Source organism: Protopterus annectens, chromosome 4.part0 (assembly GCF_019279795.1).
Source record: "Protopterus annectens isolate FY-2018-M chromosome 4.part0, PAN1.0, whole genome shotgun sequence".
Taxonomy (NCBI): domain Eukaryota; kingdom Metazoa; phylum Chordata; order Ceratodontiformes; family Protopteridae; genus Protopterus; species Protopterus annectens.
The window spans coordinates 1,206,221,817-1,206,242,352 of NC_056733.1; the positions used below are offsets into that span (position 1 = coordinate 1,206,221,817).

At 40.6% G+C, this 20,536-nt stretch overlaps 1 protein-coding gene across 1 annotated transcript in view; it reads left to right on the forward strand.

Moving 5' to 3' along the window:
* Positions 1-20,536, forward strand: part of SFXN1 (sideroflexin 1) — an 800,283-nt gene that overhangs the window by 444,285 nt on the left and 335,462 nt on the right. Inside the window, exons 5-6 of the mRNA XM_044069135.1 lie at positions 6,808-6,883; positions 8,320-8,405. Coding sequence (XP_043925070.1) covers positions 6,808-6,883; positions 8,320-8,405 — 162 coding nt within the window. The remainder of the gene's footprint in view (positions 1-6,807; positions 6,884-8,319; positions 8,406-20,536) is intronic.

Sequence of the window (20,536 nt, forward strand, 5' to 3'; positions counted from 1 at the left end):
CATCTTCATTAATGTTATATCCCAAAAAGACTTGAAATTGTCTCAGAATGTTCCACAGTGCTGAGATGTCCTTTTCTAGTTTTATCATCTACAAAATAATATTGTATGCTAATAAAGCCAATTTATTTTGATTAGCATTCCAATCCTTAAATTTCTGAGTCCCTTATTTTCTTTGCCAATGGCTGTGAATGTTATGCAGATAACAAAGAGGAAAGAAGGCACCACTGTTTGGTTCCCCTGTTCAGACACAACAAATCCTCCCACTTTAATTTTGCTTCTGATCCTTCATATGTCCTCTGAATTAACCTTATTATTGTATCAGGAATTGCAAATGCTTCCATTGCCCTGCTGTTTAAATCCAGGCTTACTCTGTTGAATGCTTTCTGTGTACAACAGCTGCAACATTCTGCTTTCCTGTAGATCATTATTGTTCTATTAATGTTGTCAAATCCTTGCCTGTCCTCTACAAAACCACATTGATCCATATCTATCAAATCTGGCGACATATTTGCCATTCCTTTAGAAATTACAGACATGAGCTCTTGATTATGATGGTTTAACCCTCCTGAAAGAAACAACTTTCTGAAATTGACAGCTGCATCTACAGGCATTAGCTAACCTAAAGTTAAGGCTATCCGTGCTAAAGTACATTACAGCCTGTACTTGTACTTAACACTAATTGCTTTCTCTTCTTGTTTTATCATTATTCCCATTTTAGATGTGAAAAACAGCATCCTTCCAGAAAACATTAACTTTTAGACTTGAGGAAAAGTGCACTGGCTATCTTAAATAAATTATTTACTGTTTTATAAATGCATTAAAGTATTAGCTGCTATCAATTATCCACTTTTAGTAATTCCAAACAATTTTTTTACTGAGTTGCTTTCCCTTGTACCTTTTAGGTTTACATTTCTTTTAGTAAACAATATCCAGACCTCTTGATTTATTGCATTCACTTTTAGTCAGCTTGTTTATATGGAAACATGAGGATATAATGCACTGCTCAGCTCACATGGAACATTTACTAAAAGAAAACTATTCGTTACATTGTGGTATCTTGTTTTTAAAACCCACTTGCTTATACAAAAAACTGGACATTAATCCAGACATTCACCTGTGCCCCCCTCACCCCCTAAAGGGCCCATATCTATATAGGAAGAATGCAGAGTCCCTGTAATCACAACTACACAGGTAAAAGCTGCACTCTCTAAAGCCAAAAACACAGCATCCATGGGACCGGACAACATCCCAGGCTGCGTTTTACACAAACTTCAGAACAAACTGGCTCCCCACTTAAGCACCATGTTCAATAATAGCCTAGCATCAGGCTTTGTGCCCACTGAATGGCGCACAGCAACAGTTATCCCACGCCACAAAGGGGGAGCCACCACTGATCCCGGGAACTATCAACCTATTAGCCTAATGAGCCTGGTCTGCAAGGCCATGGAATGTATCATCATGGAACTCATAAACAAAGACATTGGTTACCTCCAAACTCTGGATCCCACCCAGTTCGGGTTTGTGAAAGGCAGATCATGCTCCCTAAACCTGATCGACTTCTTTGAGGCAGTTACCAAAGCCGTAGATGAGGGTAAGGTGGTTCACACAGCCTATCTTGACCTCGCCAAGGCTTTCGACACCATCCCCCATTCTGGAATTATAGCTAAACTCACTAAACTAGGTATAAATCCCTACATCACAAGATGGGTTGCCAGCTGACTCACTGACAGAACCCGCACTGTAAAAGTTGCAGACTCCAAGTCTGACCTCAAAGCAGTGACAAGTGGAGTACCACAGGGTTCCGTCCTGGGACCTCTTCTGTTTGGTATCTACTTCTCTGAAGTACAGGCTAACACAGAAGGCCTCTGGCTAACGAAGTTCACAGATGACTGCAAACTAGGAGCCATAGTCAAGTCCCCAAATGATGTGAGCATCCTACAGAAGGGCCTCACTGAGACAGATACCTGGTGTCAGAGCCATGGCCTCAGGCTCAGTGCCAAAAAGTGCAGTGTCATCCCCTTTTAAAAACTCTGTACCCATGAACTACCACATATGCAGCAATCTACTTAACACCGAATGTTTGATAAGAGACCTTGGAACCCAGGTGGACAGTAGACTCTCCTTTGATAGTCACATCGCCACAGTAGTCAGTAAGTCCTTCTACGTGGCACACCTCATCATAAAGTGTTCTCATTCAGGAAAAGAGTCATTGTTCCCCTCTACTCAACATTCATTAGACCCATTATAGAGTACAATGCCCCTTTTGGAATGTACCTCACAAGACATCTGCAGCAGCTGGAAAGGCCACAGAAGTACCTCACAAAGAGGACTACTCTCCTCAAACAAATGCCCTACACTGACCGCCTCAAAAAACTCCAGCTTTACTCCATAGCATATCGCCTACTCCGAGGTAATCTCTGCCTAACATATAAAGCTATGTCAAACCCAGAGCTATTGGACATGCTACACCTAAAGAAATCCAAATCCCTCCGAGCTACATGCTCTAGGGACCTAAACCTTGTCACCACAATAAACAGGACATGCTGGAGGGATAGATTCCTATCCCAGAGACTTCCCATACTCTGGAACAGGCTACCCATCTATGTCAAGCAAAGTTCTTCCTTAGCACTGTTCAAGAAAAATCTTGATGAGTGGATGGGAAATAGTAAATACACCCCGGGGATAACTTCTGTGTCTCTGCTCGACAGTGGCACAGGAAAATAACTTTCTTGGTGGTGTAAGCCAGGGAACCTTGTTGGCTAGGCTTACATAGGCCCTTGGGCCGATAGCCTAGTACCTACTTATGAACAAAATAGAAAACATTTCCACTCTACATATGTTGTAATTGGTGTACTTTTACACCCCACCCCCTCTCCAACAACCCAAGATTACATAAACATGCCTTTGTCCAGCCTTTCTTCTATTTTTACATTTAATGCCTTCATTTCTTAAAACTAAAAAAGAAAAAAGTACTTGTTTACTTTAGTATCTTTATTGTATGCAGTAATTAGTGAAAATGCAATTTATACCATGAAATATTTTATTCAGATACTGTTAATAACAAAAATTGTTTTACATCAAGCATTTTCCTTTTGAACACTGGAAAATGTTTCACTGTCAATGTCTCTTTATTAGGAGAATGAGAATCATATTTTTGGACTAACCTTTGTATTTCCTCTTTAGCATCAAAAATGGTTTTGATCCTCCAGGGAAATATACATTCTTAACACAGCTGAATACAGCAGCTTCAGTGTCACACCTGCCTCTCGACATTCCCTGATTGCTGGAATAAAGTTGCTTCTCTTTTGCCTGGTGTACTGTGAGCAATCATTTTCCGCAAACGCTCTTCTGTCTCCAGTTTTTAATACTTTGCCCTTCTGCTACAGTTTTGTCATGATCAATTCTTTCTGCTGGTATGATTGCATCTTTAATAATGTTAGTTCAGGCTGCTTTCTCATGGCCAGATTTTGAGCACACACAGTGTGTCCTTTCAGTTATCAACTCTTTAACAGTCCATTTACTTATTTGTGCTTTCATAAAAGTCTGTTCCTTCCAGTTTCTCTGGTACAGCGGAAGATCTATTGTTTTTCTGTGTGTGCTGTATCCTGTAACTCTACTATTTTTGAAGCAGCTCTTCTTGAGCAGTCTCAAACTCGGTCAGACTTTTCTTCAGTCCAATCTGTGACTTTTGCATTTTTATCAGTTCATCTAAATAGCTGTTTTAAATCCTTTTCCATTTTTCTTTCATTTCTTATTTATTTTAATTGGCTCTGAGTACATTTGACTTTTTTCCTCTGAATTACTGGAAGCCATCTTTTATACCAACACTGGAGCTTCAGCGGCTTTTTGCTGAACAGCTGCAGGATTCTTCCCAGTCACTCTTTTTTTTTCACCTTTTTAGCTGATTTTCTTTCAGGTTCTCTAAGTTTTGTCTTTGCTGGCATCCAGCCAGTGCACTTACTAGACAGTAACTGAATTTTACTAAAACAGCAGAATTACTAGCCCTTATTTATCAGTTTCTTTTTTTATACGAGGACAGCTGATATTAAACTGGTCAGTGTGCAGCCATCTTGGAAAACTTTTCCGTAGTCTTCTGATATTATAAGTATGTTCCTTGCAAAAGGTATGCCCCCCCCATCATTCCTTATAATTACCTTTGTGCGTTTTCCTATGGTTACTTTTCACCCTTTTCTTCTAGTGTATATGATGAACTAGATAGGCACGCACTAACCTTCCTTGGCCTCTCTGCCACTGTGCTTGGGAGAAGTGATGCAGTAATTTGTTGTGCATATAGCCATGGGTGTGCATGCCTGCCTTTCATGTGATGTCTGACTTTGCTAGTATGACTCATCCACTGCACCTTCCGAACACCACTTTTACCTGTACTGTGGCTTGACTACTTTACTCTACAGTCCTTTTCTTGGACTCTCGGTGATATGCAAACCTTGCTTCATATGTGAACAATTGTAGGCTGCATGTTATTTAGATCTGTGAGCGAGGAGTGCGTGTTTATGAATCCCAGTCATTGTGTGTCTATACAGTCACACAGTCAAAGTTACATTACTTATTAGTGTATATATGGAATGCCGTTGCTTTGCCATTAAGTAGTTTAAACTTGACATGAAAGACACTGCAACGTTTATTAATTTGTAAGAATTTATGCATAGTCCTTTTACTCCAGGGAGTACTGTTAGATTATTCGTATAATCCTTACCTCATGATTCTAACATAAAAATTAAACCAGAGTTTTACTATTTTCTGTTAAAATTTAAATTGCTCAATTACTGCTGTAACATTATTTCTAGGGCCTTTTATTATCTATTATTCTTAATTATATTTGATCCTTACCTTGAGATTCTAAAATGAAACTTACACTAAAGTTTTATTATTTTCTGTTGCAATTTAAATTACTGCTGTAACATTATTTCTATGGCATTTTATTGCTTAATCTTAATTATTTTTAAAGACATCTATACATCTTTTATACTGGAAATATCCATTCATGCATTTTCACTATCCTTTCCACAAATGCCAGATAATGTTCTGTACTTTCTAGATAGTTCTTTACTTACAGACTTTTCTGTGGTAAGATACTTTACTTGTACAGTGTACAGAACTGTGCTGTGGATATAATCATGGCTGCAGGCAATTACGGAACAGATGTAGGACTGCTTTAACTTCTGTTTTAAATCTCTGCACTTTATTTGGTTTACTGTGACCTTCCCAAAGCACAATATGTCATATGCATGCTACAATCCTGCATCAAATATATAATAAGCATACAAAGCCGAAGCATACACTCTTGAACTCCTGTACATGTCCCTGCAGAGCCCAAGCTAGCACTCATTACTGGGGCCACACATGTAGGAAGATTCGATACTCGAGTTTTAGAGTGATTTTATGCATCAGCATTGTGTGCTTTTGATATACGTATCACAGAAAATGTAGTATGCTTTGAGAATGTCATAGTAAACCTATTTTTCTTTGTTAAATTGAGTACTTCCCCTTCTGCCTGCCAATCATCCAGTCCATGATGCTGAGCACCCATTTATTCCCAGATCATTTAGGGTGAGAGTTGCTGGAGGTGGGGCTATCATACTGGCAGACATTGGTGATGCTTGTGCCCTCACTCGCATCCTGGCAATGAGGATTTTTTTTTTTGATGTTATGATTACCCTCATCCCTCCTGTCATGGTGATGAGAACACTTTTGTTGCCGTAGGGATCACCTAGGCCCTTTTTAACATGCATGAGCGCTTCACCACATGTGCCAAGGGATACCATCAAGAGCAAGGGTGGTCATCCTCCCATCCTAGCTGCACTGGCTGTCTGGATCCTGTCATACCTGCAACCATCAGCAAAGGCAATCTTATCAGGGCAGTGGTGTGTGCAGTCTGGGGCCACCCCTCCCCCACCGATAGGCAGTGCCTATCCTTACTGTCTGTGCTGTTAAGTGCTGAGCAGCATATCTATCATACTTGGGTCATCTGGACCATATTCATGGTTTTATCCTCCACTCTGCTAATAAAGACTTTCTGTGCTTCATTTTATCTGCATACTCAACCTGTAAGTTTTTTTGATTTGATGGGACTTGTGTATACACATCTAGTTTTCCTTCTTTTATCCATTCTCTAGTGGCCAGCATTGTCCAGTTCAGAATCATTTAATTATGCTTCTTTATTCTAAGTACACTGCATGCACTTCAGCTGATCAGAGTTAGACCTGGATCTTTGCTGCTACCATAGCACTCTTCATTGCTTGGGAGTATTCGTTTGAGCTGAAGGGAACACAGAATAATATAATAATTATCAGGGAACGTCACATCTACCTAAGTCAGTACCTAGTGCCAGTCTGAGATCCACGTTAGTTTATTGCACAAAAGATGTCATTGGTTTTTCATTTTCTGGCCAGAGAAAAGCAGTAATGAGGTGGGTAAACCCAGGTGTTATGATTTATTTTTACAGTGGCCTTCCAAAGAGCTGCTGTAACAGTAAATATACTTTCACAAGTGTATTATGTCAGATCTAAACTGTCTTATTATATTGTACTTTTTTCCAGCATAGTGGGTGAATGTCTCATTGGTATGTTTTGTATGCTGTATAACTGGGGCAGAAGTAAAGAACAATATTGTTAGATGATGTCAGTAATCGGGTGCAAGGCATGCTTTAGGAAAAGATATGGTACAAGTGAGACCACTTAATTTGGAATGCATGCCAGATGTTAGTCATACAGGTGTACATGTACGTTTTTAACCAGTGTATTGTTGAACATTCACTTTCAGTGAATTTGTTTTGTCTTCTGGTTTTAGTCAGTTGGGAACGGCTTATGTTTCTGCTACAACCGGTGCAGTCGTAACAGCTCTAGGACTTAATGCTCTCACCAAGGTATGGGTAATGCAATTATATTTCTTTCTGAAAATGTTTGCATTATAGTAAGTTGCCAATGTACATTGTGAAAAGTCATGTATCCATTATATCTAATTCATGTCATATACGTCATATAACCTGTGGGCATCTGGTGCATAATTAGGACCTAGCAAAATGAGTCTGTCAGTGTTTTAATGTTACCATCAACACTTCCTTATAAGTCTGCTGGTAAATCATAACAGAAAAAAGGATAGATATCTTGGTTTTCTTTCATTTGACAACTGTCTTTGTTAACAGAATGCCAGTAAATAAATCCTACCTATCATATCATCACAGACTATATTGAGGCTGGCTTCTCCTGAATTATTTGTATAGCAGGATTACTTTTTGTGATCAGTGTATACCACTGATTTGTTAAGAGGGCAGCTGAGGTTTGCTAACTCTGCACATTAGCAGACCAGGCAGACATACTCTTTTTCATCCATTCATTTCCTGATATTTGCTGTATCCTAATCATTGTTGCAGGAGAACCAGAGCTTCTCCTGACAAGCAGCAGACGTAAAGCAATGAATCTGTCTTAGCCATTCTGCACACAGTCCTACATGCAGTTTGAGAGGCCATCAGTTCACCCCCTAGCTTGTGTTTTTAAAAAGTTGTGAAAAGAAACCAGAAGACCTTAGCAACTGGATAAAGAGAAAACTTACAGACTACCCACAGAAGGCACCTCAAGGAAATAAGACCGAGAACCAAACACTTTCATTAACTGCAATAACTTTGTGTGTCAAAGCACCTCAGTATACATCAGGCTGTGTAAGCTGAGCATTTCTGAGCATAGTTAGGCTCATAAATTGTTTTATACTGCTGGGCTCACCGAAGGGCAAAGCATGTTTTTTTTTGCTAAAGTAAGCTGATTAATTATTCTTTTAAAGCATTAAATGTCTACTTTTACTTTCCTTTTCCATTTCCACTCTGAACTGGCAAAGATGCTAAACCTCCGTGCTTTGCTTATTTTGTTAATTTAACTTGTTACTTTTTAACATTTGTGTTTTAACTACTTGAGTGTTTGTTGATGTTAGATCCATTGTACTTTGAGTCTTCGAATTCTACCATAAAATAACACTGTCCATCTGAATGTACTTAGTTATTACAGGAAATATCATAATACTCATTTATCTGATATAACTGCACTTTCTAAAATAAACATTTTCAGTAAAAAACAGCATTTGTTTCTTTTGTGTGATATCAGTTAAGTCATATACAGTGGTAAGAATTTTTAAAACCGTAAGCACGTTTCTTAATAGTTACTGTTAAGGGCTTCTCTCTCTAGTTGATCAGGTACATTGCTTATTTACTGTAGTAAGGTTGTCTTGGAATTTTCATTGTCAGCTGAATATATATTTTAGAATGTAAAATTTCATGAAATTAATTTGATCTTCTGTTTTCCCTCTTCACAGCATGTTTCACCTCTTATAGGTCGTTTTGTTCCATTTGCTGCTGTAGCAGCAGCTAACTGCATTAACATCCCACTTATGAGGCAAAGGTAAGGTTTCAGTTTATTTACCTTGATGATCTTTTTATAAAACTGCATTATTCAACATTATAGCATTGTAACATCACACTAATGATGTAAGGGTAAGATTTTACTTTGTATTTATACATAGCTGTAAGGATCTGTTTTATGTACCTGCAGTGTTCTGTACAATAGCTCTATAACATCCCAGGAATGCGGCAAAGGTAAGGTTTCTGAGTATTTATGTATTTTCCTTCATTTTTTTGTGTACCTCCAGAGATGTGTATAACAGCATTCTCCTTTTCCAAGAAGTGTTATATCGTACAGTCACAGTTCACTTTCAATGTAATCTTTTCAGTTCCATTTTTAAGGCGTCTTCGGTATTTTACAGCAACATAAAGTGCAATTTCTAGCACCACTTCATGTAATTTACCCTATATTTTTGCGAGAGCAGAAAAAAACTCATCTTGCGCAGGGTGCTGCAGTGCACACACACACACACACACACACACACACACACACACACACACACACACACACACACACACACACCTTTGGCAATTCTGGGGAATGTCATTTCACCTACATCATGCCTTTCTGGTCTGAAAGGAAAGTGAAGCACCCAGTAAAAACCCATGCAGCGAGTGTACAAACATCTTGATGTCAGCAAGTATGACACCCTTTCTGGACGTCTGTAACTGTAGCTAATCTGAAGGAGTGAGTTCCTCAGTGCTAGAGAGCAAATGAGCTAAGTTTAATGGGGGAGGTTTGATAGTGGGTGTGGTAGAGGGGGAAAAAGCATATACAAAAAGAAAGGAGGACATGGGGAGATGTATAGACTGTCACATAAGGCATCTGGTCTGAGAGCTTTACTGGAGAACAAAGTGCCATTAGGCTGTGTGCATGTGTTTACTCAAAATTTAGTAACATAGTACTACCGGTATCATACCTAATAAATTAGTAATAGAAAAACACTTTATTAGCCATACATATCCCATGAGCTAATAACATTAGTACTGCAGAAAATATTGTGTAATGGATATCTCACCATATCCATCATAGAACAATAATAATAGGAAACCTAAATGTAAACTAGCAGCTTAATAATGGCACCATCCCAACTGATTCTATGAACATGTAGTGGTAAAACCAGGCTCTCTCACCACGGAACAGTTAAGGAGCGGCCAAATTGTTCAGCAAATAGTTCAATGTCACCAAAATAAATTATTTTTGTAGATCAGCATCAGCATCAGTTTCCAGTACAAACTCGACCATAGACCAGGATATATTCAGCAAAAGAGAACTTTTATTTAAATGTGAGCGCTTTCGCGTAGCAACTACTACGCTTCATCAGACAGTAACATTAACTTTTAAAACTTCTGTTTATATAGTAAAAAGTGACAAAAAGGCGCCAAAATTAAAATAATTAGTTCATTGGAACAATTAATCCATTAGGCATAACAACATGATCAGACATTTTTCAAGAAGACCTTAGATTCAAGCAGTATCGTTCAAAGTCAAACAGTACTGTGTCGTTTATTATTACTTTAAGTAATGTAAACGTATGCAAACACAATTATAACAAGATATTTATCAAATACATGAAAGAATAAATAAATAGATAAGTAATAGATAAAACATGGTGAATTCTGTTTGAAAATGTAAGATATATTTGTTTGTTAATAAAAATCCTGTAATTTATTAAAATCCTGATAGGTGCATGAATATAAATAAATAAATAAATGAATATATAAATGAATAAGTAAATAGATGAATAGATAACTGACATGCATATAAATAAAAAATATATGAGTGTATATAAATATGTCCATATATATATAAATACTAGTCAATTCATATGTGGTTTGTGATTATACATACTTTATAATATTAAATTGATGTAATGTAGAGTAAAATATATAGTGTAGAAAATGTCTCTGTCTAACTCTGAGACAACAACATCATGAGGAGACATTTGATGTATAAACTATATTAAATGCATAACCAGGAACGCCAAAGATACTAAAAAATGAAATGTGAACTGATTAAATTTTTTGAAATATATAAATATTAATATGAATATACAAAAATATTTATAAAATATATTTAAGAGTTTAAAATGTATTTAAAAATGCATTTAAGGTCATAGGCTCCACATAGAAAATAACATGTATATATATGTTATATATAAACTTGTATGATTTATAATAGGATATTAAGAATAAATTAGTTATTAATCATAAAGTAAGTATTAATAATTCAGAATTAAAATTAAGAAAAAATTAAAAATTGTACAGTTACTCAACCATTAAACTTGTATTGTTGAATTAATTTACATGTAGGACACACTTAGAGGTTGAGAGAATACTTAACTAAGGAGATGAAATAATGTTTGGTCCTTATCTAGCTTCCAAAGCAGGCTTAATAGAGATATGGCTGTTAATACCAGGAGGTATATGGGCCGCCAATCTCAAAATCCATTTCAGTTCTTTATTACTTAAAGTCAACATATTGTCACCACCTCTTTTATTATTTGTAATGATTTCTAGAACTCTAAAGTCAAAATGATGTAAAGGATATTCTAATATGTGTTTCGCCAAGGCATTCAGTTCATTTTTTCTTTTTATGTCATATAAATGCCCATATATCCTATCTTTCAGACATCTTTTAGTAAGTCCGACATAAAAAGCTTGGCATTTTTTGCATGTTGCAAGATAAATAAGGTTCTTTGTGCAACAATTAGCAAAAAACCTTGGTCGGAAAATATAGTTCATTGTGGGGTGGTGAAATTCAAACATATTAGAAATGAACTTACATCTGTTACAACTGTGGCAAGGAAAAGTGCCAATCTTATGACTAACAGGTAATGCTGCTGAGTGAGTGTGGCAATTGTCATTGCATAATATCCGTTTAAGGTTCATGCTATTTCTGAACTTGAAATGGGGTTTTACCCCCACAATCTGCCTAACAAATGGATCCATAATTAGGACCTTCCAATTATTGTAAAAAAACATTTTTAATGTCATTAATAATGCTTGTATAGTTCAGGGTTACAGCTATGAATTTTGTCTGTCTATTTATATCTATCCTTTTTCTGGTACTAACAGGTTTAATTTCTGTCTGTATACTATCTATAATGTTGTTTCTAATATTACTGACTAGACTTGGATCATATCCTCTTTCTTTAAAAAGAAGTTCTAAACGATCCGCTTCAAAGTTTAGTTTATGGGCATCCTTATGTGTAGACTGTCACATAAGGCATCTGGTCTGAGAGCTTTACTGGAGAACAAAGTGCCATTAGGCTGTGTGCATGTGTTTACTCAAAATTTAGTAACATAGTACTACCGGTATCATACCTAATAAATCAGTAATAGAAAAACACTTTATTAGCCATACATATCCCATGAGCTAATAACATTAGTACTGCAGAAAATATTGTGTAATGGATATCTCACCATATCCATCATAGAACAATAATAATAGGAAACCTAAATGTAAGCTAGCAGCTTAATAATGGCACCATCCCAACTGATTCTATGAACATGTATGAATTTGCACTGGTCTGTACCACTTCGACGAAACGTCAGAAGTTCGAACTTCTAACCTCGAAGTGCAAAACCATCAAAGGCTTAGAACAGTGATTTTTGTTTCCCAGGGGAAAAAAAATCACTGTTCTAAGAAACACACACACAACATAAGCACACCAAAAAAACAGCAATCCACACACATACACTTAAAATCCTACATCTAACCCTACACTAAACGGTACATACACTACTATCTATCCAATTACCTTAACCCAAACCCTAACCCTAAGGTCTGTCACGATCACACACTCATCTGACCCACGCCCTATCCCTAACTCGCCTATCCCGCCCTAACCGTAAAGTCTGTCCCTATCGCATACCCACCTCACCCGCGCCCTAACCCTAACTCATCTATCCCACCTTAACCCTAAAGTCTGTCACTATCGCACACCCACCTCACCCACACCCTAACCCTAACTCACCTAACCTGTGCCCTAACACTATCATCCGCACAATTGCACACTTACCTGAACAAGACCCGTAACTTTCCACCACAGTGCTGAAAATCATGAAGCCACAGAAACAGCCCACCGAATTCGGTGTTCCGCGGCTTTGCGATAATCAGATGTTATGTAGTCCAGTCTCACCTACATTCTTACCCGTGGGTTCGTAGCCGAATGTCTGCTCCGACTTGGCCAAAACTTTTCTAGCTCGAAGTCTTTCTATTGGCTGGGCTAAGATGGTATCCCATGCTGCACTGCTCTATATCCCCAGATCTCGTTTGCCGCTCGTGTAGCTCTGACGTGGTCTCGCTCTTGCCTCTGGCTAAGTACCCTTTTTTCTTCATTATTAGAGAATTGGTTGCAAACAAAAAGATATTTTAATAGCTATTGTGTGTCCTGGTCTTGTATGGTGAAAAAGTTTTGTGTTTCTGTGGTATCCCATTAGCTGTTCCAATGGGCTAGGCCTGTTTCAGTTAGAGGACCTAGTCTGTCCCTTGCTTCCTGGTGTTATATATTTTTTACAGGTCTAAAACCATTTAAATTAGAGGTTTTAGTCTTCCCCTCCTGTGTTGTGCCTAAGGATCGTTTTAGTTAGAGATCTTGAGGTTCTCATTTGTGGTAGTGTTTTCTCGCCTTGTGACAGTTTTTTCCGTTGGTACTGTTGTCAATTATTGTTGTCTTTGGTGCTTTGTTGTAGTTAACTATGTCCAAAGATTCTAAGAAGCAAAAGCCCTCGGGCTTCAAGAAGTGCTCTAGGTGCAGGTTTAAAATGTCCATTACCAATGGACATTCTGTCTGTGTGTATTGTCTGGGAGCAGTCCATCTCCAGGAGTCGTGCAGTTTCTGTCATGCGTTTAGTCCGGGAGTTCTTCAGGAAAGGAAGAATAAGTTGATTTTGAAGGGACTTCTGAAACCCTCCTTCGAGGAGGGTCTGGAAACTGCTTCCAGCTCCAAGACAAAATCTTTGAAATCTAAAAAGAGATCTCCGGCTCCATCAGTCTCCTTGGAGCCACCGGAGAAAATAGCAAAGTCTGCTTCGACATCCTCGGCTCCATTGTCCTCGGGGCCGCAGGAAGTGTCTGTGGTTATGGAACCAGCATCGGCTCCAATCATTTTGGAACCTATTCGGAGCCAATCGCCTAGCATTAGGCCAGCATCGCGTCCTCGCAGGTCCCCTTCGGAGAGGAGGTCTCTATCTCCCTCTCTATCCTCTAAATCCTTCAGGACCTTATCAGATGTGGACGTTGATAGAGTGGTGCAGAGAGTCCTTCAGTCACCGGTTTTGTCAAAATTCTTCTCGGCTCCGACCCAGTCGACTCCGGAGCCCATCCTTCAACCTGCTTCGATACTTCCTCCTCCGAGCGTATCTCAGCTTTCGGAGCCGGAGTGCTCAGCTCCGTGTGATGTCCCTAGATCGGTTCCGACAGCCCCTCTTGGCTTATCGGTGCTGACGTCAGCGCTGTCCATGGGATTCAGGACTCAGGATTCTTCGGTCGGACCCGAGGGAGAGACTTCGGGGCACCTATCGGTTCCTAGTCTCCCTCTCAGTGCTTCGGCGTGGGGAAGTCTGACTCCTGTCGTGGTTTCGGAGGCTGTTCGCTCCTCAGAGTCAGGGGGACTGGCCTTCGAGGCCATGCAGAGTGCGCTGGCCAGGTCATCAGCGGCATCATGCGGGTCAGTCACTCTGTCCCCTACTACACCGGTGCAGGTCTCTGATCGCCATCTATCTCTAGACAATGGAGAGCCAAGGCCTCAGGTTACCCCCATGAGTGGTCTTCACATTTCTGAGGGCCCCTCAGAGTCCTTGCCTGAGGAGCCACACAGAAAGAAGACATGCAAGAGGAAGCACATAGATTCCCAGGATGAGTCTCTCACATCAGACACCGACCTCGAGGAATCGGAGGGGTCCCCCAAGTCATCCTCTGAGGATGTTTCTTTCTCTGACATCCTAGAGATTTTGAAACAAAGAGGTGACTGGCCATCCAAAGCCCCCTCCGAGGAGGAGTCGGTCTTCCTGAGAAGGCCTTTAGTGCTCAGCCCTCCGCCTCCTGGGTATCTCCACCCTTCAACGAGCTTCTGGATTTGGTCTGTCGAAGGGTGTGGGAGACCCCTGACTCTGTGGAACCAGTCTCCAGGAGTCCCTGTGGATGCCATGGTGGTGGCAGCGGCCACTCAGAAGGAATTAATCGAGACTTCTTCCACCGTCCATCCTCGTAACAAGGAGTCTAGGACCATTGACTGGTATGGGAAGCATACGTTTTCTTCAGCGTCCTTTACCTTACGGACACTGAATAATTTATCTCACTTTACACGGCTCCAGAGAGATCTCCTCAAGGAGCTTGGAGATACTCTCACGGGTAACGTTTCTGAGGTGGTGACCCAGACGGTTAACGCGCAGATGTCTACCCTCAATTCCATCGTTAACTCCTCCATGAGGCTGATCTCATATGCAGCCGATGGAGCGACTAGGGCAGCAAGTTCAGAAGTTGCTCTTAGGAGACAGGCCTGGATGCGCCTTTGTCATTTCGTGGAGGCCTTCAAGTCTTCATTCACCGACACCCCTTTCGATGGTTCCTTTTTGTTCGGAACCAAGGTGAAAGACACCCTCACCAGGTGTGAGCAGGAGGGAAAAACTCTGTCTGCTGTAGGAGTCCGTTTTTCCCTTCCCTCTAGGCCATGTGAGTGTGGCAGTGGGCAGTGTCTTCCCAATGTTTTCTGGTGGCAACGCACATTCCGGGGAAGTCCAATGTGATCGCAGACAAGCTAAGCAGAGCTATTCTGATGCCTTACGAGTGGTCTCTGAACTGTCAAGTTGCGGAATAGATCTTCCACAGGTGGGGTCAGCCTTGCTGCGACCTCTTTGCCAGCCCCCTCAATGCCAAATGCAGCAGCTACTTCACGTTGATCCCCTCTAAGGGGGAGTCACCCAGGGACGCTCTAGTTCACAATTGGCCCTCCGGTCCACTATATGCCTTCCCTCCGGTTCGCTTGCTGTCAAAGCTTATTCAGAAAGCACAAGCCTTGGGAAGCAGAATGATTCTGATTGCTCCACACTGGCCACGTCAAATTTGGTTCCCCTTTCTCCATCCCTATCGCATGGACGCTCCTTGGATTCTGGACGCACAACCAGACTTACTGACACACATGTCAGGGCAGCTCCATCCCTCTCTTCAGGCCCTCCAGTTGACAGCCTGGCTACTCCACTTCCTTCATTAGTTAGGCTTTATCATTTCTCACCAGAGGTGGTTCATATTTTATCTTCCTCTCATAAGCCTTCCACCAGGAAGATTGACTACAGTAAATGGAAGAGGTTGACCCTTACACGGCTCCAATTTCGTCGGTATTGGAGTTCTTGTCTATGCTCTTTAACCAGGGTTCAGCGGCCGCAACCATTAAAGTCCAATTGGCGGCGATTGCTACCTTTCATGTCGCAAATGAACCTAGTCTAATGGCTCATAGACTCTGTAAGGCTTTTCTGAAGGGCACTCTGTTACTTCGTCCGCCGGTATCGGAACCTGTCATGCCGTGGTATTTAAACTTTGTTCTACAGGCTCTTACTTCATCCCCCTTTGAGCCTGCAGCCACTTGTGATTTAAAATTCTTAACTTGGAAGACTGTCTTTTTAGTAGCCATCATGTCAGCCAGACGCGTCTCAGAGCTTCAAGCCTTATGAATCAAACCCCCTTATTTGATTTTTCATAAGGACAGGGTTTCTCTCCGACCCAACCCTTCCTTTCTTCCCAAAGTGGCGTCAATCAATAACCTTAATCAATCTATTGTGTTGCCAGTGTTTTTTCCCCAGTTCTCCAACAAGGCAGAATTTAAATTTCATCAATTGGATGTATACAGACAATTACGTTTTTATTTGCACAGGACCAAAGACCTCAGAAAATCTGATCAGCTGTTTGTTTCCTTTTTGGAAAACAAAATTGGGTCTCCTGTCTCTAGGGTCACGCTGTCCAGGTGGATCTCCAGTTGCATTTCTTTCATTTCCCAGTGAAGGCTCACTCTACTCCGTCTGTATCTACATCTACAGCCTATCAGGCCAGATTGTCTATGGATGATATTTGTGCTGCTGCTACTTGGGCATCTCCTCACACCTTTGTTACTCATTACAAGTTGGATGTGGTATCTAGGGGCAGGTCTTCTTTTGGTTCCACAGTGCTTAGGAGTATCTTCCACTGAGCCTCCCAGGATGTAGGTGCTAGGGACGCTGTCCCACGGGTAAGAATGTAGGCGAGATTGGACTACATAACAAGAAGTTATGTACTCACCATAACGTTCGATGTATGTAGTCCATCTTACCACACATTTACTTACCCCCCCCTTCCCCCTTCCTGGAGGATCTGGAGGTTAGGTGTGGTTTCAGAGCTCCCTTCATTCTTGGTTTGTTCTTCCTTTCCTTGGGTGTTGTTATGCATGGAGAATGAGTGCTGGTGATTGCAGCAAACTAGATCTAGGGATATAGAGCAGTGCAGCATGGGATGCCCAGCCAATAGAAAGACTTCGAGCTAGAAAGGTTTTGGCCGAGTCGGAGCCGACATTCAGCTCCGAACCCACAGGTAAAAATGTGAGCCAAGATGGACTACATTCATCGAACGTTATAGTGAGTATGTAACTTCTTATTTTTGAACTTCACAGTTCAAACATATGGTGTTCGAACTGCTGAAGTTTCGACGAACTGATAAAAACCCGATTTGCACAACTAATTAACATCTGTCAGTAGAGTTCTTAAAAGCACTAGCAGGAAATCAGCCTCAGACTGTATACTTACTTATAATCCCTACAGAATAAGGGTAGTCAGTTGCTTACCAGACAATGTAAATGACTTTCTACCAACTTACACAGTGAGAATTTAAAATATCCAAGATAAAGAAATCATTTACAACCACGTTTGTAGCTCAACTAACCTTTAACAAAGAGATCATTATCAAAATATGAATGCAGTATAACTGGAATATACTAAAATCCATGCCCCCAAACACTGCCATCATGCACTTCAACGATGTATTCCTAAAAATTCTTAGCAACTCTGCTCCAGAACACGCCAAAAGGGTCAAATCCAACCCAGGACCATGGTTAACAAAGGAAACTAAGAAACTGATGCTTCCATGTGACAAATCCTGTAAAGAATAGCACAGAACTAGAACACAAAGTACATACCAACTGTTTAGGTACCTAAGGAGCATGACAAAATATCATGTAACATGATAAACTTATTATAATACTCTCCAAAATAAACATCAGAAGAACCCAAAACATTCTGTTCATCTATAAATAAACCATTACATTTACACCAAATTACTTTCCAGCCCCCACAACCAATAATACTATAGACTCACCCCCCCCCCCCACAGTTTTAACTTCTTACCGACAGTGATATCCCCAACAAACATTAATACTTCCACTACCCTCTTGGTACCTGAAGCCAGTCTTAATTATCCTCAGCTGTTTGACTTCTGCCCAGACACCTACTTCCACTGTTGTTACTTAAGCTAAAACCAACAACCCTAGCTGCTGACAAGCTGCCCACTCACTACTTAAAATGTCAGCTGATGCTATAGCTATAGCTTTCCCTGTCTTTGCACTGATAAATAGATGCATATCCGAAAAATATTTCCCATCCATTTGAAAACGATCTTTATTATATCATTACGTAAAGGGGCTACATCTAAATAATTCACTAACTACAGACACATTGTGGTCATCTACCTCTATTGAAAACACTTGGAAAAATGCATCCAGTCTCACCTTATACATCACCTGTATTCACACAGCATGTTTTCAGACCTCATCACACTCCAACCATTGCTCTCCTATACCTCACCAGTGCTATAAACCAGAACAGGCACAACCATGGTCCTGGATCTATCCAAAGCTTTTGGCACTGTATCACACTAACATCTATTCACTGAACTCTCTTCTATAGGTCTCAACCAAGAACTATGAAAGGAGGAATTAAGAATCTGTCTGAAAGGCTACAAGGAGTTAAATGGCAACGGGACCATTCAGTTTCTCTCCAATTACCAAAGGAGCCTCACAGAGCTATACACTAGGACTCATTCTCTTCCATATCTTCATAAACAAGCTTCACACAGCCATAGGCAATGCAAATGTAGTACACAATATTCCTTATGATCCCTTGTACTTTTTTGTAGATCTTTATTGAAGCACTGAGATGTTTTATTGGTATAAATGTGCAGCCACGGTGGTGCAGTGGTTAGCACTGTCGCCTCACAGCAAGAGGTTCTCCGGTTCGATCCTCGGCTGGGATGCCTTCTGTGCGGAGTCTGCATGTCCTCCCCGTGGTTGCGTGGGTTTCCTCCAGGTGCTCCGGTTTCCTCCCACATCCCAAAGACATGCTATAAGTGGATTGGACACTCCAAATTGGCCCTGTGTGTGTGTGTGTGTGTGTGTGTGTGTGTGTGTGTGTGTGTGTGTGTGCGCGTGCGTGCGCCTTCAGTGGAAGGTCAGGCGCCGGGCTGGCAACTCGACACCGTAAAACTCCACTGCCAATCATGAGCAGACAGGTGATCCGCTGTGGCGACCCCTAACCGGGAAAAGCCGAAAGATGAAGAAGCATCAATAAAAACCTGTAAAAGAAAGTAAGGACCCACACTATCCAGTACAAAGGTATTGGCATTTCTGTATTTTGTGGGTAAATTATGTTTAAAAGACCCTTTGCTCATGCTTTGAGTATTTAAAGAAGTTCTGAAGTATAACTTTTAGTACTGTGAGTGTTATAAGCTTTTGCACTTTTGATTCTTGCCATGCATACTTTGACATAAAAGCAACCTGTGAATGCAAAAGCAAATGGGTGAGAGCTGCACTGCAAAATACAGTTTGAAGCAAAGCTATTAATTTGTAAATGCAGTAACTATTTGTTGCTTTATGAATAATGGTAAAGACAAATCTTAAAAATATCTTTGAAGTATGCTATGCTTAATAGTAGCCTTAAAGTAGTGCATAGAATCTAGTTACTGTACTAGAACCCCTGGGACCCACTTGTGCTGTAGCTGTCAAGAAGCAGCAGCAGTCTGTTTACAGCCTGCAAGCTTTTCATAACCTGGTTGAGAAAAAACGGTCACCTTATTAGCAGTGGTGTGTAACCTCCCCATCCCCACCGTAGGTCTGCTCCATTGACCCAGTGGCTGTGCTTTCTGCAACCAGATGGCCCATTCATTCTGTCACTAAGAGCAAGATCCAGGCTACTGGGAAGGCTCACCATTCTGGAGCTGGTGATGCATTATGCTAGGTCTCTTCCAGAACAAAAGAGTCCTATGACCTTTTTATCCCCTTCATGTGGTATTCACCAGCATGTCCAAACCAGGACAGGAACCAGGCCAGCCCACCCACTCCCAGGATAACTTTCCACGAAATGTGAGAATTGGGTGATAGGAGGCGTGCAGTCAGTTTGTGAGGCAAAGATCAGGTCTTTCTCCCTGGAGCACTAATCCCTGAAGCAGCTCTGTTGAGCTCCACTCTGGGCTGTATTTGAAAGTGTGCATACAGGTGTGAATCCCACCTAATGTAGCACTCTGATATGCAGCATGTACTCACTAGGCTCATTCTTTGGGTGCAGCACCCACTGTTCGCGGTAGGTGTTGCTCACTGAGCCAGTGCTAGCTGCCTCTCCCCAGGAAAGGTTAGCTAGCAATGGAGTATAATTTTTTGAACTCTCTAATAACGTCAAGCCTCTATTAGAGGGACTGTACTCCCAGTGTGAGATCTGAATTTTGTTTTTGACCATTTGTGTCTGCTTGAGTTTAAATCACTTCCACACTGCTTTATGTGCTTCTGCTTAAAGTTTTTTTTTAATATATTTATTTGTTTTTCAACACATTTGGAAATCAAACACTTGATATAGAAATATAAACATTTTCCTACTTTTCAGGGAATGTTTTGCCTTTGCCAGTGTTAGTTTCCTCATGTGCCCTCTTTTAGGTCTGTAGCCTAAAAGAAACGTGCACTCCTTACCTTGCTGTATAACCTTATATCATTGCCTTTACCACTGAATGTTATTCTGGATGTTATTTTTACTAATAAATACTATTACAAACAACCTAGTAACAGCCTCTGGAGTACCTGCCCTAATATTAAGTGATTTGAGAATGTTCTGTTTAATAGAAAA